At 34.8% G+C, this 22,574-nt stretch overlaps 1 protein-coding gene across 5 annotated transcripts in view; it reads left to right on the top strand.

Moving 5' to 3' along the window:
* Window positions 1–22,574, top strand: part of mad1l1 (mitotic arrest deficient 1 like 1) — a 131,886-nt gene that overhangs the window by 52,861 nt on the left and 56,451 nt on the right. For 4 of the 5 annotated variants that reach the window (XM_087235329.1, NM_200912.2, XM_087235330.1 and 1 more), the window contains exons 12-15: window positions 6,011–6,151; window positions 10,940–10,996; window positions 11,272–11,363; window positions 14,889–14,979. In XM_087235329.1, coding sequence (XP_087091455.1) covers window positions 6,011–6,151; window positions 10,940–10,996; window positions 11,272–11,363; window positions 14,889–14,979 — 381 coding nt within the window. Of the gene's footprint in view, window positions 1–25; window positions 3,021–6,010; window positions 6,152–10,939; window positions 10,997–11,271; window positions 11,364–14,888; window positions 14,980–22,574 lie in introns of those variants that run through there. The other variant, XR_015475593.1, reaches the window with a different exon arrangement.

The raw sequence follows: 22,574 nt of genomic DNA, 5'->3' as shown, positions 1-22,574 counted from the left end.
ACATGCTATACATTTTATGGAGGAGTGTAAATATTGCAGTTATGACCGAGTTAAATGTGTTCAGATGAAGAAAAAAAGACAAAAAATCACAGTTGACAGTTAACATGCATGTATTCTTTCACATTTATTCATACGTTTGCATTACTGAGAGCAGGAAAGAGACAGACTGCATTGGTGAGCAGTATCTTCATAATATTGTTTATTAAATTAAATGATCAACAATAAATGAATCTGTCTCGACAGCCTTTACAAGTGAAGACATTATCTACACACAATCTGAATTCCCAATTAGAATAATACTTCAAACTATAAAATACCATTCATGAAATACCTAAATAACACACAAATCCAAATGCCCAACACAAGCGGGCTGCGCGCCAGACCAGATCAGCTCGATGACGTATTATGTCCCCGACACCGCCTGTAGTCCCATTTAGCAACTTAATAGCAACCGTCTTTTTAAAGAAGCATAGCTGATTTCAAAATTCAAGAGTGTGCTGTAACTGATGTGTTTTATGTCGTAGAACAAAACGTGAAAGTATCTTGAGTTTGTGTTTGCCACGAACCTTATTTAAGTGATTTTACTGAAACCCCATTGACTTTGGGACGAGGGAACCGGAACTGCTAAAATGCTAACTCGCTTCCGGGTTTTTGCATACAAATTGACGTCATAGTTCCTCAACTCTATTACAAGGTATGCAATTAAATCAATGGATAACTCTAATTTCAAGAAACCAAAACAAAAAACTTTTTTTTTTTTTTTAAAGAGGCCATAATATGGTTAGTTTTCGTTTTCATTTATTGATTGTACTCCATTTACTGATTTAAGAAAGGGTTAAAGCAATGTAACACTTTCTGCCTGTCAGTTTTCTTTAATATATCAGTTCACTTCTCAGGAGTTGTATACAAACAGTGAGTTTTGTCAGATGTCCATTTAAAATAAACAGTCAGTCAACAAACTCCATGTCACTTCTGTTTTAAAACAAATAATAATAAAAGGAAAAACAACACTGTGTTTAATAAACTAGATCAAAAAAAGATGGAAGAAATGATTTGTTGATCAAGCAGATGGTCCCTTTGTGTGTAATGAGCCTGTGCATATACAATATATGCTACAAAGCTAACAGTGTCCGACAGAAGGCAAGAGAAGACGGCTTCAGACCTAATGAAATGTTACCTCTGCCCAAAGAAAGATTTGACACTTCATTGGCCCACAGAAAATAGTCAGATTGTACAGAAAGAACCTACTCTTGGTATTTTGGTAACCATAGCAATGTTATGGCATCTTGCTCATTGGGCATTCAATGTTTCTTGATAATACAGGAACAAAAGGCTTGTTATAGACGGTGATTTGTAACTAAACCACTTTCAACATAGGCGTCAGTTTTTTTGGGGTTTTTTTGGTCTGACTAGCTGCCTTGTACAACATGCTCTATGCTTGTTAGGGCTGAACAATATATAGTTTGAGCATCATTATGCATCACAATGTGTGTATCCGCATTAGTGACGACTATCGCAACATCAGATTTTTCCAATATCGTGCAGCTCTAATGCTTAGATAGCTGAAACTCAATTATTTTAAGGAGAAATACATTTTGTTTAACATGAAAATGTTTGAGATGTTTGGGCAATCAGAATGCATTGAGTTAACTAGCCAATTGAAGAATTCTGGGCTTTTATGAAGGAGGGGTTTCATAGAAATCATTAATCTGCACTGAAAAAAGTGCTTATTGAACATGTTTACCTATTGGTTTGGTAAGGGCTGCACCATACAGGAAAAGTATGCAATATTGATGTTGAGTGTTATGATGATGTTGTTTTTTACGATATAACTAACTAAAAAAATTTACGTAATTATCATACTGAAATTAAATGGGTAATTAGAATTAAATCTTAAAAAAAAATATATATATATATATATATATATATATATATATATATATATATATATATATATATATGTCAAGGTCAAAACATTTAGACTTTAAAAACACCATGAGTGACTGAAAACCTCGACAGAAATTCTAATTCTTATGAGCTTATATTTCTCTCTTGTTTTCGAGGATTTTTGATTTATTTTTAGGTTTAGCTAACAGCTAATACTGGAGTGGTGGGGATAAAGATAGCAAAGACTCAATCCGATTGGTCAGATTTGGAAAAACAACATATGCAGCAAACAAATGCTTTGCACATAAAATTAATTACATTTCTTACACCTCTCTGAGATATGGATAATGCATATAATTTTATGCCAATTGTTCAATACATTTTGCAGGCCTAATTGTAGCACATGTAATAAACTTTAATAACATACAAGATGGCTTCTTTGAGATCATAAAAACTATTCAGGCTGTATGTGTATTATTTGTTTAATAATTATTTTGCTTAATTATTGTTAATGCTAGAATGAGCTGAAAATATACAAAAATAAAGAGTAGTTTCCAAACTTTTGACTGGTAATGTAGATAAAAATAAAGGCTGTTTACACACACACGTTTTCATAGAATATGTATGCAGAAACAAAACAGAGGCTGTTTGTCACTATCCATTATTGACAGCTTTTAGCACTTTTCCTGCTGCAGAACCAGGAAAAATGCATCAGCTGTCTTCAGACCATTTTAGATGAACAGTTTTCCAGCTATGATTAAAAGCCGCGATAAAAAGGTTTTATTGTAGCATTGACCCGAGTTCTCCATTAAATGAAGATCCATAGGGGTGGAAAAAAACTGCAGTGCGGCACAGATTCGTTTCCTCACTCACTCACCCACATAGATTCCCTCTCCGGCACAGGAACTCTGAGGCCAGTGCCAAAATAATAGAGTCCTAAATGAGAGTTTGCTATCTGTGGGACGAATGAGGTGAGTTTGAGATAACAGCATGAGTGAATTTCATTACAATGGAAGCAGAAAAATAGCTTTTGAAGACCTGAAGTACGCATATGTGTGTGAATATACTGATATGTGTCGGTCTGTTGAACCCCTTAGGAGGGATAACTCATATTAAAAAAAAAAAAAAAAAAAGACCTGTTTTCATGACTTCAGGTAATAAAATGGACACCTCTTTGTCCTTTTAAAAAAGTAGTGCAGAGTTGCAAAGGAAACTTTATGATTTAAAAGTTTAGCAGTTTTTTTTTTTTTTAACCAGGGTTTACAACTAGTTTACATATGATAAACAATTGGATGAATCCCTTTAAACATAATTTGTTTAATTTATTAAATTACTAGATTAATGACTATCAATAAAGTTATTGATTATTTACAAAGTGCTTAAACATTACTACTCTGAAAGTTTTGATTGTGTGTTTTATTACAGTTTTTACTGTTCTGTATTTACTAAATATTGTGTTACGTTTATGAACATATAATGAATATTACCAGAGGAAGGGAAAACGTGCTGTAATATTAGCTATGGAAATTTATTGTGCTTTAAAGATGACAATTATTTCTGAAACAACACAATACAGTTTTACAGTTTAAAGTGCTTAAACATTATTACATTGAAATATTTTGTTTACATTATATTATGATTTAACTTTTTAATTGTGTGTATTATTACAGTTTTTACTGTATAATTTTTTTTAAAACATCTTATGTTAATGGGAATATAATGAAGATTGCCAATGAAAGTAATGGAAAGTATAAAAACTTAAAATGTTCATACATTACATTAATGAAATGATTAAATAACAAACACTGTACAAATCTGTATTTTGCCGAAAACACTAGTTTATTTATTTATTTGTATGTATGTACATTATGTATATTTATATGTATTGTATGCAAGTATGTATGTTTGTACTTTCATTTTAGTTTTTATTTATTTCTTTAGATTTAATTTCCAAAATGAATCTTCTTTGCACTTAACAAGTTTGCAATCATTTAAACGCTTGTTAACAAGTTTTTCATGATTAATGAAGGAATTAAAATGCTTAAATTCATTATTTAATCTTCATTTACCAGTTTTAGGGTATTTACAGCTACTGTATATTTATGTCCATTCACATTTCGTCCCTTTGTGCCCCCTGGCGGCATAGTCGCCAACTGCTCTTACACCTAAAAACGTTCTTAATCCCTTAACACTGCCACGGCCCCACACATGGTGTTTATGGTCAATTTGAAGTGCCACCCACTGTATGTCCTATTAGGGATGGGTGATAAAACGATGTTGGTATTTATTGACAGTACACCATTGTCAATTTGGATTTAAAGAAATGCTGTAGTTTTATTAAAACGTGTCTGACTGGGTGTGCACCGGTAAGCACGACTTGTGCATACATTTACATTTACATTTAGTCATTTAGCAGACGCTTTTATCCAAAGCGACTTACAAATGAGGACAAGGAAGCAATTTACACAACTAAGAGCAACAATGAATAAGTGCTATAGGCAAGTTTCAGGTCTGTAAAGTCTAAGAAGGGAAGTATTAGTAGTATTAGTATTTATTTATTTATTTATTTATTTTTTTTGAGTACAGTTAGTGTGATATTCAGAGAGGCAATTGCAGATTAGGAAGTGAAGTGGAGACTAAATAGTTGAGTTTTTAGTCGTTTCTTGATTAAATATCCATACAATCCATACAAATCCATACAAAAAGACTCTTCCTCCAGCTCCTCTGGGGGCATCCCGAGGTGTTCCCAGGCCAGCCGAGAGACATAATCCCTCCAGCTTTTCCTGGGTCTTCCCTGCGTCCTCATGGTGGGGGACGTGCCTGCAACACCTTCCTAGGTAGGCGTCCAGGAGGCATCCGAAACAGATGCCCGAGCCACCGCAGCTGACTTCTCTCGATGTGGAGGAGCAGTGGCTCTACTCCGAGCTCCTCCCGGGTGACAGAGCTCCTCACCCTGTCTTTAAGGGTGCGTTCGGCCACCCTGCGAAGGAAACTTATTTCGGTCGTTTGTATCTGAGATCTTGTCCTTTCGGTCGTGATCCAAAGCTCATGACCATAGGTGAGAGTAGGAACGCAGAATGACCGGTAAATCGAGGGCTTTGCCTTTTGGCTAAGCTCCTTCTTTACGACAACGGACCGGTACATTGACCGCATTACCGCTGCTGCTGCTGCACCAATCCGTCTGTCAATCTCACACTCCATCCTTCCCTTGCTCGTGAACAAAACCCCAAGTTACTTGAACTCCTCCATTTCTCCAAGCCTCATGTCCTTTAAAACTCGATGCCAAAGTGCCAAAAATGTTAGTAGTTTCTTTTGCTTTTATGAAAACAATTGTCATTTAGGTGAAATTCTCTGCTATATCTGCTTTTCTGATTTGTCTTCAGTCACATCGATTGTTACTTCAGACGAACTTGCTTAACTAAAGCTCTACAAATGCATCATTAACTCTTCCTTTAAACAATTGTTAGCTCTCTCGGTATTCAACATTAACCTTAACAACCTTTCTCGTCTGAGTGCACATGTGTCCACGTGTTTCTCATAGCTTGTGTTTGCAGTTTTGTATTCTCAGTTCACACTGCGGATAATGAATCGCAATGTTTTATTGATCCTGCTGGTTTCAGGCTTTAGAGACTAGACTAGATTTAATTTCAGTTTAATCGACTCTAAAATGAGATATTTGCACAGATGACTCCCGACTCAGAAGGGAGCTCGTTCACCCCATTAATTCTCCTCTAATATTTCTTGGGTTTCTTCTGCCGTATTTAGAGTGATACAATGACATTACAACCGATGCCTGCCAATTAAAAATGTAGTACATCGATTAGGTTGACCGCTAAGGCGTGTGAAATAAGTTCAGTAATAAGCTAAACACAATCAAGCTGTTGTAATTAAATTTTCATTAAGACATTGAGCTGATTCTTTGATTTGGTAATGGCGTTTTTTTTTGCCTGCTCACTCTTCAGAGATCAACACCGTCTGTCTGTTTGTGTTTCTGCAAGCTTCTCAGACAGTTTTACTTCAACACAGATAACTTCATGCATGGCGTCTTTTGTATTGCTTTGACCCAGCTTGGCCTGAATTGAGTTCTGGAATTGAAGCTTGTGCTTTTTTGTATGTGGGTCAGGAGCGCGATGGAATGAGGGCCATATTAGAGTCGTACGACAGCGAGCTGGCCACAAGTGAATACTCTCCTCAGCTCACACTCCGGGTCAAGGAGGCAGAGGACATGCTGCAGAAAGTCCAGGCTCATAATGCAGAGATGGAGGTGAGGATTACATTACCCATAATTCACACCAGAACAATTATTTCAAATGAGATGTTTTGGTCATTAGGTTTAAAACACTGATATAGTTTGTTTGCATGTTTTACTCATAACTTATATTGTTTTAGTCAAATATATCGCAGAGTTTTGCAGGTTTTAGAGTCTTAAAACGGAAGGATGAGAGGAGAAACTTTTAAAGATATGGCATATGTTGGATGCATTGTTATAAGTCAACACCTTCAGTGTTTTGTGTCATTTAGGTACTGTAACGCTTTAGTCTAGGTCACTAGTCATGTTTTTTAAACTACTGGCTTATTACCTGCCTATTATTAAGTTATTAAGTGTTTGTTAGTTGTTATATTGTATGATCTTATTCTGCATCCCTAAACCTAAACCCAACTTCTACATTGCTAACCATTAATAAGCAGCTAATTAGTAGTTTATTAAGCTAGAAGTGTTAGTTAATTATTTGTTAATACTGTGAACTGTGACCTACACTAAAGTGTTACCCCTCATTATTTAACACAAATATTTTTATGTCCCTAAAATGAGCCACTTAAAAATTTAGATGCAAAGTCACTTCAATAGCCCCTTTTACACAGTAATACCAATAAATATCTGGAAAATTTCCTAAACGACTTTATCGGTAAATAAAAACAAAAAACGCTGTGCAGACAGGCAAGGATGTCCTAGAATTTTTCCGGAAAAGACCATTCACACATCCATTCCAAAGTACTGGTAAATTCTGACATCATTAACCAGAAATTAGTTTTGAATGGCTTTGCTTGTATTTGTAAACATAGAATAGGTCAGGCTTTTGTTAATGGTTTCACTTTTATTTAATTTTTAGCATTCATGTAACTGCTTTTGTCTCAGGAATATCCAAAGGGAGAAACGCGAACCACAGCTAAATGCTTACATATTTGACTACATTACAAATTCTGAGGATGGATAAGGATTGTGTACAACTTTAACAAAAACATATAGAGGAACACTCTTGCATGTCTAGATGTACATAATAAACAGCTAAAATCAGAATTATTAGCCCCCTTTGCATTTAAAACAAATATATTTTCCAAATGATGTTTAATAGAGCAAGGATTTTTCTACTGAAGTAAGTCTTATTTGTTTTATTTTGGCTAAAATAAAATCAGTTTTAATAAAAAATAAAAAAATTAATGTTAAATTTAATTTAAAATTATTAGCCCGTTTAAGCTAAAAAAAATTTCGATAGTTTACAGAACAAAACATCACTATACAATAACTTTCCTAATTGTCCTAACCTGCCTAGTTAACCTAATTAACCTAGTTAAGCCTTTAAATGTCACTTTAAGCTGTATAGAAGTGTCTTGAAAAATCAATCAAAAAAATCAGTAATTAGAAATGAGTTATTAAAATTATGTTTAGAAATGTGTTAAAAAAATTCTCTCCATTAAACAGAAATTAGAGAAAAAAAATAAACGGATGCTAATAATTCAGGGGGGCTGATAATTCTGACTTCAACTGTATGTGTGCTGACGCTCCCCGGAGCACTCCTTCATTTCACGTGTACTCGTCAAGCAACTGAAGCAGAGCTTGAAGGTAAACAAACAGCGGTTTGTCATAAGCATTTTATCAATAATTTTTTACACTGTTGGCATCAGGAAGAAACATAGAAATTTTATCTGATTAACATCTAGCAACTAAATGTGTCTGGAAAATTATTCAAAGGCTTTTATTTTCATAAACAGCACAGATGTGAATGAGTCTAAATGTTCTGATTGGCTGAAGTAGACGTCTCACGTCTGTGCGTTCCAAATGTGAACGCGCTCTTTTAGGCAATTTTCCTTCTGCGTTCACACAGAGCAGCATTCTACAAATTACTGATAATGTTACAGCTTCTCTTTTCCGGAAAATTGTTGGCATTTTCAAAAAAGGCCTGTTCACACATAATGCCTCTTCTGAAAACTTTCAGAAATTTTCCAGAAAGATCTGTATGTGTGAAAGGGACACCATAATTTGAATGTAATAGGATTTTTTGCAGATTCATGCACATAATTGTCATTCTGTGTTTGGGGTAACAATTCTGTGCATTAACCTGCAAAAAATATTTTTATTAAAGGAAAATTGTAACTATAACTCGCTATAGATCGCTTGGTCAATCCACCACTTGAATGCAACGAATTTTCAAAGTGAGACTAGAAAAAGAGTCCACACTGTCTAGATTTATTCATGACTTTTTATGTCTCACCATATTGTTCATAACTTTCCTTGTCTGAAGATAATTAATGCTATATCATTTAATCAAATGTCTTGCAAAAAAGTGTGTATATAAGCAAATGTGTTTAGCGTATTGTGTGGGCTCTTATTTTTTTATTAATATTAACTTAATCTTAAAAATATATTACTTAGTCTTAAATATGTAATATTTAAAAAAATCCTTCAAAAACCCAGTATTAACTGTTTGTTGTTGTATGTTGCATTGTATTTGGTTATTATGCCTTCCAGTGGACAGAATTCAATAAACTGTGAATTATTGAATAGCAGCTTTTAAAGTGGCTCTATTTGTTTTTTGAGGAATGAAATCATTAAACCTTTAGCTGTGATTTATTCGCTTCTGGTATTTGTGTGGATGATTCTAATAGTATACATTTATGTAACGTTGCGTTTTATTTTCATCAAGGATCAGATTTCTTTTTTTAAGCTGTATGATAATGTTGTTGGAATGCCAATATGGTACAAACCTCAAATCAACCAATTTATGAATGTAATTTTGTATGTTTCTGCTGCTCATTTAATAGAGGTTTTGCTGCTGGTCTTAATTTTGTGTTTTTTTCCTCTCATGGGTGATAATTAAGTTGTTGAGTTTTAATGATAATTATACTTTTCTTCGTATTAAGAATGCAAATGACCCCTTTTTTTGCATTTTCTCCTGTGGATTTCAGTTTTAAATAATTTATTCAAGTATGTGTTAACATTAATATCAGGCCTAAAAATACTGTTCATTTAGTGCAGAATAATTTGGCAAACAATGGGCAAAGTGATTATAAGTATTGTTAAATATTAAAGGTGTAAATCTTCACTTTCTGATATGATCAAACTATGTTTTACACTGCAACATTTTAAATATAATTAAATATGTTTGCATCCACACAAATACTGTACATACAAACACGTAAATGGAGGTGTAGTAATATACATGGTAGCACTTTAAAATAAGTTTGTATCAGTTTATGGTAGTTAATGCATTTACTAACATGAACAAACAATGAATATGTACACTCTCTGGCCACTTTATTAGGTACACCTGTCCAACTTCTTGTTAACACAAATTTCTAATCAGCCAATCACATGGCAGCAACTCGATGCGTTTAGGCAAGCAGACATGATGAAGACGATCTGCTGCAGTTCAAACTGAGAATCCAGGTTGTCTAACCTTGAGGCGGATGGTCTACAGCAGCAGAAGACCAAACTGGGTGCCACTCCTGTCAGCTAAGAACAAGTACCCAGTCTACATTTCGTACAGGTTCACCAAAATTGGACAATAGAAGATTGGAAAAACGTTGCGTGGTCTGATGAGTCTTGATTTCTGCTGCGACATTCAAATGGTAGGGTCAGAATTTGGCATCAACAACATGGAAGCATAGATCCATTCTGCCTTGTATAAGTGGTTCAGGCTGGTGGTGGTGGTGTAATGGTGTGGGAGATATTTTATTCGCACACTTTGGGCCCATTAGTACCAGTTGAGCACCGTGTTAACGCCACAGCCTACCTAAGTGTTGTTGCTGACCATGTCCATCCCTTTATGACCACAGTGTACCCATCTTCTGATGGCTACTTCCAGCAGAATAACGCACCATGTCATAAAGCGTGAATCATCTCAGACTGGTTTCTTGAACATGACAGTGAGTTCACTGTACTCAAATGGACTCCACAGTCACCAGATCCCAATAGAGCACCTGTGGGATGTGGTGGAACAGGAGATTCACATCATGATTGTGCAGCCAACAAATCTGCAGCAACCGCATGATGCTATATATAATATAGACCAAAATCTCTGAGGAATATCTCCAGTACCTTGTTGAATCTAGGCCACGAAGGATTAAGCCAGTTCTGAAGGCAAAAGTGGGTCCAACCCAGTACTAGTAAGGTGTACCTAATAAAGTGGCCAGTGAATGTATTTGTTCATGTTAATGAAAATAAAACTGTTTATGTCAGCTATTGATAACAAACATGAATTTTGGTGTTAATAATGCATTAGTAAATACTGAACTATGATTAATAAATGCCTTACAAGTGTTTTTTCATGTTCAATTAGTTCATGTTAGTAAAAATATTAACTAATGAAACCTTATTATATATATATATATCCTTTTTATGTATATAATTCAATTTAGTTCATATTAACATCAAGAAAACATAATAAAACATTGTTTTTTTCCCTTTTCTTCTAAATGACTCTTTTGCTGATGTTGACATTTGCTAATGTATAATAGGAAGATATTACAGTTTGATGTAAAGCCAACAAACATTTTATGCTAAACAGTAAGGATGTTTTAATATGTTTTGTAAATAGATTTCATGTTATTTTCATGTCATAAAATTAGTTGTTGAATTAATCTCGAGTTATTACATTATAAAAACAGTGTGCTGGTCTTATAAAAAATTCTAGACCTCTGCTCATGCTGGCCTGCATCGTGTATCCAGACAACTGTACGACTTCGATAGCGCTCGTGACTTTGTAATCAAGGACTTTATGCTTTACTATCTTACTTTGTGTTTTTATGGGAATAATCTGTTTCACTCTGATAGACTCAACTGTCCAAAGCCCAGGAGGAGGCTGGCTCCTTCAAATTACAAGCTCAGATGGTAAGTCACATCTATCACCATGGGAACTTCCTTTTGGCATTTATGCGCTTATCCCAGCTAGCGCTTCGATCCTGAATAATTGATTAAAATTTGCACTGTAATGCATGCAAGAAATGAAAAAACCACATAAGGCGAGAAGTCGAGATATTAGAGGGGTATTACATTGCGCCAAGGCTGCAGGTGTTTCATTTGCTCCGATTTACAGTCAGTGGCTGTTTTTTGACATACAGTACTGATGGTTTTGTTATTCATTATGTTTTTCATCTCTTGCTCAGGTGGCTGCTGAACTTGAGGCTCTGAAAGAGCAGCAGGTGTCTAATGCCGAGAGAAGCAGCTCAGTGACAGCAGAGGAAATCAGCTCTCTCAGGTAACACAGATGGAAGAAATTAAACTTCATGTATGTTTCATCTGATGGAACGTTTTTTATGTTTGATCTGATCGTTATTTAAGCCTGTTTCTGCTGACTTGTTCAGAGTTTCAGATATGAAGTCTAAAACTGGATTCTTAACATTTGTTTACTGTTCAATTTCACTATCTTTACGTTATGTTCATGAACATATGTTCATAGGTTGTTTTCACATAACTCGCAAAAGTTAGATAGGGTGGAGGAACTGGTTCTTCTACATAGGAATCGCTATCAGAACATCAAAACATTTCTGTTTTATGTTTTTTATAATTGTTTAAATCGGCCAAAATAAGAAATGCCAAACTGCGTTTATAGCCTTCCTAGAGTTTTTGCTCTTAATGGGGGGAAAGTTCAAGAAACTGGCTGAAAAACAGGAGAAAAGATGCCATTTAATACACATTTATTTAGTACATCCATGTTTACAAGCTTTTTGTGAATGCAATAGTTTGACAGCAATAAAGATTACAAGGGTTTGTATCGGTGCTGGAAATCCTGGAAAATGCTTGATTTTTAATATAGTGATTTCAAGGTTAGAAAAGTGCTTGGATTTTGGACAAAGTGTTGGAATTTAAAATTGCAGGGCTGGAAATTGCAACTGTTTTGGTTGCATATACGCTTGAAATTTTAGCTATGCATGCTCAACTATATTTGTGAGCATTTGTGCGAGTGCATAAAATTGTTCACTTAAGGATTTTATTTGTTGCATGAATTTTAGATAGCGTTGCACATGAAATATCATGAACGACTGGTCATTAAAGTTTGGTTCTACACCCACACACAATCGGACTGTAAGCTAATTTTTCATTTTGAAGTTGAAATGGCATATTGTCTTTTTTTTTTAATAGCACAATGGATTTAAATGTGAAAAAGTACATACAGCATATATACAGTAAACGTAATTTACCGTGATTGTTAGGTTCTGGAAAAGCATACATATGCACATTGAAAGTGCTTGAAAATTGCTGGAATTTGAAGTTGGAAAAGGTGTAAAAACTCTGGATTATATAAAGACCTAGCTTTGTGTATAAATATGTTAATGTGTCATGTAAAAATCAGTAAATATCTTTACTTATGAGTATGCCCACACAGAATCTGCGTGCGTAGAATTCTGCAGATTTCCACAGATTTTTAGCTCATCCTTCATTCTGTTTATTTACTTGTGTAAATGTGTGTAAATGTATATTTATTCAGTTTTTAAATCAATTTCAGTAAGTATATTATTGACTAATAATATTTATATGATTTATTTACAATACAGTTTGTAAAGTAATATTTTCTGTCGTTTAGTAGATGTGTTATATGTGAGACTTGCTTTGTTTACCAAATAAATTTGATCTAATTGGATTTGCATTGTAAACATTAAATAAAAGTTAAACAGGTATTTTATTTCATATACTAAGGTTTTAGTTATGATACTCCCAAAATAATTCTGCATAAATCCGCAGATTTTTAACACAATTCTGTGCAGAAATAGCAAAACGTACGCAGATTCCTTCTGGCCCTACTTACGAGACATCTTTAAACTTAGATAATGCTTCCATTTAAACATTTCTGAATATTTTACTAAAATAAAATGGTCTTATTAGCATTTTTTTTATTATTTTATTTGTTTTTTCATATCACAACTTACTTATGCATTTCCAAGAGCATATTACTATACTGTCTCTGCAAAAAAGTCGAGAAAGAGAACAAAATTGGGTAAACTAGATTGGATTGTCAGTTCGTTTTGTATTTGTAAAATGGAGTAACTAGATGATTTATTCTTCAGCACTTAAAGTCTTAAAAAGGCAAATTTGACTGTGATTTTTTTTATTTTTTATATTTTGCCAGAAAATGCTTCTGTGCTTCTGCATGTCACTGTAAGTCTCTGGTGCTGTGAACAGGGTTTCAGACTGAAGGAAGCTGAAGTCTGTGGTTTCTTCATGGCCTGTTGCATTGTCTAATTACTATGGAAATGTGATTATACTACATTAGCTTTTGTGGCCTTGCTTGAAAAGTGTGCTTTTATTCAGCGCCCACTTTCTCTTTTTTTCTTCATCTTTTTTTGGCTTTTTTTATCCTGTAATTATTCTCTATAGAATTTCATTTAATCACTTCCTGGAACCATTTTACTAAGCTGTTTACACCTTAATTGAATATTTATTGTACGGAATACTAAACCAAGACCTTGCGCAGTTATCCACAAAACCAAAACTAAACCAACCTGAATGTTGTCCTGATTACTTTTTGAGAAATTCTATAGGATAAAAACGTTTGGAAAGATTCCACTGAATGTTTAAAACCAGAAATGTATGCTAATTCATGTTTTAAATATTCGAATAATTTACAGCAAAATATAAAAAAAGTAATGTTAATAGAAATGTAATGTTCAATAGTCCCTTAGGATATCCTTTTCAATCTTTTGTATTTAAATGCCACAGTTTGATTTTAAAATAAATTATAAATAAAAAAATATAATAAAATAAATGCACAAAATTCTGATGTAATAACATACACTTATGTACTGTGTAATACTCTTAATGTGATGTAATATAACAATTTATACATTTTAATCCTAGTTATTTATTTAGATAAATGATTCTATCAGAGTGAATCACTACCACCATAAAATGTTGTGTTGACTCCCTTTTGCCTTTTTCTGGTGAATGTACACTCACCGGCCACTTTATTAGGTACACCTCTTCAACTGCTTGTTCATGCAAATTTCTAATCAGGCAATCACATGGCAGCAACTCAATGCATTTAGGCATGTAGACATGATCAAGACGATCTGATACAGTACAAACCGAGCATCAGAATAGGGAGGAAAAGTGATTTAAGTGACTGAACATGGCAAGGTTGTTGGTGCTGGGGTTTACAGAGAATGGTCAGAAAAACAGAAAAAATCCAGTGAGCGGCAGTTCTGTGATTGCAAATGCCTTGTTGATGCCAGAGGTCAGAAGAAAATGGCCAGACTGGTTCAAGCTGATAGAAAGGCAACAGTAACTCAAATAACCACTCGTTACCACCGAGGTATGCAGAAGAGCATCTCTGAACACACAACATGTCCAAACTTGAGGCGAATGGCCTACAGCATCATATGACAATGTGTTCACTGAACTTAAATGGCCTTCACAGTCACTAGATCTCAATCCAATATAGCAACTGTGGGATGTAGTGGAACAGTATATTCGCATCATGAATGTGCAGCCGACAAATCTGCAGCAACTGCGTGATGCTATCATATCAATATGGACCAAAATCTCTGAGGAATACCTTGTTGAATCTATGCCATGAAGGATTAAGGCAGTTCTAAAGGCAAAAGGTGGTCCAATCTAGTACTAGTAAGGTGTACCTAATAAAGTGGCCGGTGAGAGTACAAATGTTATGATGGCCATGTTTCTCTTTTTGTCCCTGAACGCAAATGATAAAAAAAAAAAACAGCTCTTATAATGTTTTGTTCTAGAAATGACATGAATATGTTTGTGTGTGTGTGTGTGTTCTCAGGCAGAAGATTGAGGAGTTGGAAGCAGAACGTCAGCGTTTGGAAGAGCAAAATAACATTCTGGAGATGAGACTAGAGAGGCATAACCTCCAGGTGATACTATCATTTTCTGCTGGATTTGAACATGTCATACAGTAGGGATGCATAAGCTTATCTATAAAGACCTATGGAGATTGATCACTGAGAAGACTTCAGGCACATTTATCATTAATTAAAAGAATATGTCCTCTTGTGATGGGAACTTATTTGATGTGAAACACTTCGGGGAGCCTCTTAAGAACAGTGTTTCGTGTTGCAGCCTGTGTTTAACAGCTTCATTGATTATAGCATGAGTCCATAATCTTGTACATTGACAGTCGATGAGCTCATGTTGTACTGTACTCAAACTGTTGCCTAGAACGGAGTAGACTTGCAGTGACTGCTTCAGAATTACAGTTTGTAGGATTTAGAGTGTACTAGTATTGTTGTGCTGTTCACTTTTGTCTATTTAAATTGTTTTAAATAATAATAGTAATTTCTTACATTTATATAGCACTGTTGTCATGTTTTTGGGTCCCTTGAAACATTTTCGATGTGCTATGTGGATATTTGCAAGTATTGTGACCAGGGGCGGACTGACTGAGACAAAAATTTAGCTCTGGCACTGTAACCACACCAGCCCACATTACCACACCGACACAGCCCCACCAACGGACATGCACATTCACTACTTATATTGGTGTACAAATGGTGAAATAATAAAGGCAGTACCATATTTAATACATATTTAAACATTTAATGCATGTGAGTGGAACAAAAGCAACTTATTTATAACAAATTTATGCATACCTTAATTTTCTTTTCAGCTAAGTCCCTTTATTAATCTGGGATCACCACAGCGAAATGAACCACCAACTTATCCAGTATATGTTTTGGGAAACACCCACTTTGCATTAATAAACTCTTCCTACTATTTAATAGTAAGTATTAAAGATTATTTATATCATTGCAGAATATGGTCATGCAGGATAAGTATTAAATAATTGCTAACATATAGTCAAAGTACGCAAACAAAAATGCTATTACGTTAAAGAAAGGATTGGGCCACAAATGCTTTCATGTTATGAGCACATTATCAGCATACATATTGAATAATCATACATGTCTTTAATGCAAAAGATGTAAAATGATAATGTTCAGCTCTTAAGAAAATAATGTCAAGTTTTAACGTTTTGGGAAACCAGAAGATATCAGACTATGCGAAATTATGTGCATATTTATGTATTGGAATGTATTAAGAGTACCCTTATAATGTATTATAACACACGCTGTTAAGCAGAGCGATATGAAATTCACTGTCATGATTTATTGACGTTATTAAGCAAGGCCGGTGTGGATTAGAGTTTTAAATTGTTCAGCCTACATAAGGAATATGGATGTAGTTTCCTTACGCACACAAAGAATAGTTTAAATTATCATCAATAATTAGTACTGGAATATATACTACAATTATGATTTGTCATAATTATGAAACGCTGGTCCCTATTAAACTGGGACAGAGGAAGGTGCTTTATCATTGGAAAAAAAAATAAAAAATCAGTCTTCACTTTAAAGCTTGGCTAATGGCCTCAGTGGTGGTTGATGGCTAATAATGTGACCTCTGTGTGCTATAGGCTGAAAGCTATACTGTGATATACTTTATAATTAAGCATGCTTTTAGCTTGCAAATCAGCTTTTCTTACTTGGGTATTATGAAAATAAAAAAAATTTAGAGTGAACTGAGAGACGGATATTAGTGAAGTGTGCATGAGATTTAAATGCAGTGATTGATCAATCACATTTAGGTATTGCAGAGAATTCTGAAATCTGAATTCTGAAATATGTTGCTTTGTATCGTCATAATAGCTTATAATATACAGTTGAAGTCAGAATTATTAGCCCTCCTGAATTATTAACCCCCCTGTGCAATATTTTTTCCTAATTTTTGTTTAACAGAAAGATTTTCTTTCAACACATTTCTAAACATAATAGTTTTACTGTCTCATTTCTAATAACTGATTTCTTTTATCTTTGCCATGATGATAGTAAATATTTTGCTAGACATATTCAAGATAATATTCAGCTTAAAGTGCAATTTAAAGGCTTAACTAGGTTAATTAGTCGAGTCATTGTATAACAATTTTTTTTTTCTGTAGACAATTGAAAAAAAAATATAGCTTTAGGGTGGCTAATAATATTGACCTTACAATGTATATATATAAATTGAAATCTCAATATTGTTCAAGAAAATCGTGATGGTTTCTTTGGCTTTAAGTTAATAATATTTTTTTGTAAAATATTACAAATATTTTTGTATCTGTTACGTGACATAAAAAAAAATCAACACATATATATATATATATATATATATATATATATATATATATATATATATATATATATATATATATATATATATATATATATATATTTTTTTTTTTTTTTACTTTTTCTAAATGGTTCTGTCAAATCAAACTCCCTTTTTTGTTGCAGGGCTTCTTTGTTGGCCTAATTAGCAAGTGGCAAATTATACTTCTCAAATGCCATTTTAGGACCCAGTAATCAAAATGAATGAATATGCGATAGACTCATTTTGAGAGTAGCTGTGTATTTTATTTGTATTTTTTGCATGCACAGCCACACTTGCATTTTCTTTGTCTTCCACAATAACTCAGGTATGCGTTTCTTCTCCAAAGCTTAAATCAGCACTTCAGACCATATTGTGTTTCCCTGCAAATGTCAAACTTACGTCTTCTTCAAATCATTTAAAATCCTGTTTCCATCTTTTCTCTTTAGTTAGTTACCACATCACTGTCAGCTTTTTGTCCATTTCTCCAAAACTTGGTGTTTTAAAGTGTAAAAAAAAAGTGGATTTGTATTCAGAAAAAATAATAAAAAGGTAATGATACAGATATAAATCAATTAGAAGAAAATTCTCAACATTTTTATACAGTATTAAAGGGTTTGGATGGCTCTTCAGGTATGATTTGATTTTCTACCATATGATGTACTGTTGGAAAATTATTCTTGGCATACTGAGGATTGGTAGCTTTTAATATGATTTTCAAAAATAATAGTTTAATAATAGCACAGTGGTGTTTTTATTTATTTCTGTTTGTCAATAAATAATGTAGAGGCACTTAGAGGAAACTCAGACTATAAGCCCCAGTGTTTAAATATTTACGGTGTTTAGGTATTTGGTTGTGTATTGGCTTACTAGATTTGTGTTGTAGAGGTGGGGGTATGCCTGAAGTACAACAAATATTAAATCTCAATATAATATAGCGTGTGCTGTGTTGAATTGTAATGCTGTTGTCCAAGAAAGTAGTTAAAAGGATGTTTGGATTAAATATTTTTTAAAAATTGCACATTTTAAAAAAATATTTTTACAGTTATTTTAGTTTATATCTTAATAAATTACTCTGGGTCTGATAAGTTAAACTGGGTCAGATTTCGACAAATCCCAGTGTTGGGTTTAAAAGTTTAAATATAATGAATTTTAATTGAAAAAGTTAACCCAGCTTTTGGTTTGTTCATATTTTACCCAATGTTGGTTTAAAACAACCCAGAATTTTGGGTTTTCAAGGGACATTTGAAGTGCATATAGTAAAGTAATCATAAATAGTAATATCAAAGACTATTTTTATAAGGGTAGCTGTCTTTTAGAAATTCAGTTCATTGACTTTTTCTGGAAAGTGCCCCTTTTGTGCCATCTTAAAGATTTTCAACTTTTGTTTTTTAGATTTACAGCAATCCAATATATGTAAAAAAAAGAAATACTTTCATTGTCTGTAAATCTTCTTTCAGAGATTCTACTCTGCTCTGATTGGTTAGATGGCTCAGTCTGTTGTGACTGGTCAACCTATTACAGGGGGTGTTCAAAGTAAACACTTATCATATCTTAATTTCAGCTTCAAAGCTTTTCTCACCACTTGTAAACACTTATATTTACAGTAATGATACCATTTGTTTTACAGATGTTTGTTCTTTCGTTTTGCGTACAAAGTTGATTTGCTTTCCCCACACAGAAAATGGCACCTTCTAGACATGCCAACAACAAAAACCAAAACTCTTAATGGCCTCAGCTATTGCTACAGTCTTTAAGGGACAAAGTAAATATTGTTCATGGGCAACCAGTGAAGATCATAGTCTGGCATTATGCATATTTGTTGCAAAACTATATGGGTTTCTACAGGATTTAAAGGATTAGTTCAGCCAAAAATTAAAATGATGTTATTATCATCCTCAGAACCCAAATAAAGATATTTTGGACTAAATCCATATGCTTTCTACCCCTTTAGACAGCAAGTGAGCCTTGCCACCCTGCAAAGGCAACTCATTTTGGCCGCTTGTATCCGAGATCTTGTCCTTTCGGTCATGACCCATAGCTCATGACTATTGGTGAGAGTATGAGGGTAGATTGACTGGTAATTCGAGAGCTTTTCCTTTCGGCTCAGCTCCTTCTTTACCACAACAGACCAGTTACAGAGCGCCTCTGACCCCATGCTCCCAGAGCACCCTCCACAGAACGCCACAAGGGACACAGTCGAATGCCTTCTCCAAGTCCACAAAACACATGTGGACTGGTTGGACATACTCCCATAAAACCTCGAGCACCCTGGTGAGGGTATAGAGCAGGTCCAGTGTACCACGGCCTGGACGAAAATCGCATTGTTCCTCCTTGATCTTAGGTTTAACCATCGGCTGGATCCTCCTCTCCAGTACCCTGGCATAGACTTTCCGCGTGATTTCCCCCTATAGTTGGAGCACACCCTCCTGTCCCCCTTCTTACAGAAAGGTATCTAGGATATCTTAATTTGTGTTCTGAAGACAAACAACGTCGTAAACAGTGGATTGGAATTACATTAGGGTGAGTAATTCATTACAGATTTGTAATTTTTGAGTGAACTAATCCTTTAAGACTGGAATTACTGGCTACTTATTTCAGGCCTATTAAGTATGTTTTTGAGGGACAACAACTACATTTATTCTTTACTTTGATCTTTGAAGCTTTGCATTTGTAAAGAACAAAAAAGCACAAAAGCGTTTGTAAGAGTCTAAATTATCATATGCATTTGTTTATTTGTTTATTAGATCAAGGCCTGGTGTATGGACTTTGGGGGTTTTACGATGTGGTCACATGTTGATTGCTCAGTTTGAGGGCGTACTCACACTATGTACAGTTGCCTTAAACCGTTCCAAAGCACTCTTGTCCCCCCTCCCGTCTCCCCCGATGGCCCGCACTCGCATTAGATTCGGGTCTGGGCATGCTTGCGTCATCTATATTGCACTGGTCAGAAGCGATCTCGCTCAGCACAGCGGAGATTTCTCTAGTTCTCATTTGATATGCAGTGGATGCAGTCAAATATTTCGCCGAACAGATCAGCCACTTTTGATGTTCATAAACAATCATAAAGTCCTCGTGCTGCAGGAATTAGGAGGTTTGCTGAAGGTGCGGCTGTCATGCATTGAGGGGTTTGCGTCTTTAATAAACTACAACAGTTTGCATTCTTTGAACAGTAAGAATGATTAATAAACACATATGAAAGGGTCCCTCAAAAGTCACGTCTCGCTTTCAGTTTCGGGCTTTGTCGCGTTTTGCACTCGCACACAAGCGTACCGCGCCAAAGCCCAAGTGAATCGTGCTCAGGCACACCTCTTCCAACCGGGCCAGGGCCGGCCAAGTGATCCGTGCCTGAGCCCGATTCAGAGCACTCACCCTTTTCAAACGATCCAGGAAATGGGCCTGGGCATGGTTCAAATAGCATAGTGTGGGTAGGCCCTGAATGTCTCAGTATTTTGGTTTTGGTCACATGGTCAAGAAAGAGACAAAAAAGCTGGTAAACTTTGCTCTGGCTCTTTTTCTTCTCTGCGCTTTCCTTAACTCTGCTCCTCTCCTTCTCTGGAGGTTATCTTCTCTGGATCTACTGCTCCCAGGCTCTTTGAAGCCTACTTACTCTCTCTGCCTCTCTTTCTCCCTCCCCCTGTCTCTCTCTTTTTTAGGCAAATTTATTTTTACATTTAGGCTGGGTATTATCACGTTGTCATCATTTCATATTTTATAATTTTATACATTTATTTTTATTTAAATCAGCTGTAATTAAAGAGAATCATTGTCATTAAATCATTTCATATTCAAGCATTTGTGAATTACTTTTGATTCAACATCAACACTTAATTGCTCCATATTGCAATACAATAAAATGACATAATATCAATTTACTCCCACATTTTTAGCTATTAATGCTGCCCTTATTTCCGTTTTTGGTATAAGATTGCAGAAGAATGGTTTAACTAGAATGTACAGTTTTTTACCATCATTCTACAAGTTATCATACTGAAAACTTACTAGTCATTCAGCAGAACTACAGTTCGAACCACTGTGGTTAAAACCCCATTCTTACACATTATTTAAAAAATGAAAGGCTCTGGCTCCACAGAACTGTTGTCACAGTCTATAGGGTAAACATCCAATTATAGGCAAAAATCTAAACGCTCTGTGACGTCACTTTCCATCATCTTTGTATTGCTTCTATATTTATCAATGACCCCAACCCCCATTCATTTATTCTCCTTTTTCACTTCCTGGCGCATTGAAGCGATCATCGGGCTGAAATGCAGTCAGACATGCTCCATTAGAGCTCAACACTGGTGCCAGCCCAAAACAAACTGAAAAGTCTGGAAATCGAAAGCTGCGTCACTCATTCGTCCTGCTCTCCCAATCACTCCGTGTTCTTAACGCACTTAGACTTGGGCTCTAATATTTATAGACTTCCTCTTCTATCCATTATCTATGACGCTTCAAGTGTCACAGTAAAAATAAGTGACTTCACACAGACAGTTAATAATAGCCACCCACTCCACACTTGTCAGTTTTAAGATGGTTTATTTTGGGCACAAGAACAGTTAACCTTTACTTTTTTTTCCACGTCTATTCATTCAAGCAGTATCGCAATTAGCTTTGTGTTTAGAGAGATGCAAACATTGATAAACTGTTAGGGTTTTCAGCATTTTAGTTATCGATGCACATACATTTCTTAACATGTATGAGTACACCACTCACAAATCTCTCGTTTAGATGAATATTTACTATTAGAAGCTTTACAATATTATATTTGTGCTTATACAGCGGGGAAAATAGGCATTGAACACGTCATGTTTTTTACTGGGAATAATATTTCTAAAGGAGCCGTTGACATGGAATTGAAGCAGATTTTGCTAAAAACCCAAACAATACAAACATAAACATAAAACAAAACATAACTGTTAAAAAATGTTGTTATGTGTAATAACAATGAAATGACATAGAATGTACTGCTGGACGTATTTAAAACTTATATTATGTTGGAGAATGAAGTCACATGCATTAGTTCAACATGGTGTAAAAATCTTAATGGTTCTGTGGGTCTCGTCTATCAAATCTGATCTTTATTTTGTATTTTCAATTAAATTCAGGTTAGGTGATTGGCTGTGCCATTCTACAGCTTGATCTTCTTTCTTTGAAAGCCATTGAGAGTTTCCTTGTCTGTTTTTTGTATCATTATCTTGCTAAAATGTCCACCTTGGTTTCATCTTCATCATCCTGATAATGTAGATGTTTGACTGAAGCCGCTAAAATTCATTTACTATGAGGAAAGCAGAGGGTTGCTAAAAATTGCTGAGAGATTTCA

This window comes from Danio rerio, chromosome 1 (genome assembly GCF_052040795.2).
Source record: "Danio rerio strain M-AB ecotype USA chromosome 1, GRCz13ab, whole genome shotgun sequence".
In the NCBI taxonomy this organism is placed as follows: Eukaryota; Metazoa; Chordata; class Actinopteri; order Cypriniformes; family Danionidae; genus Danio; species Danio rerio.
Note: the sequence above shows the minus strand (reverse complement) of the source record. Positions and strands in the feature narration are given on the sequence as shown.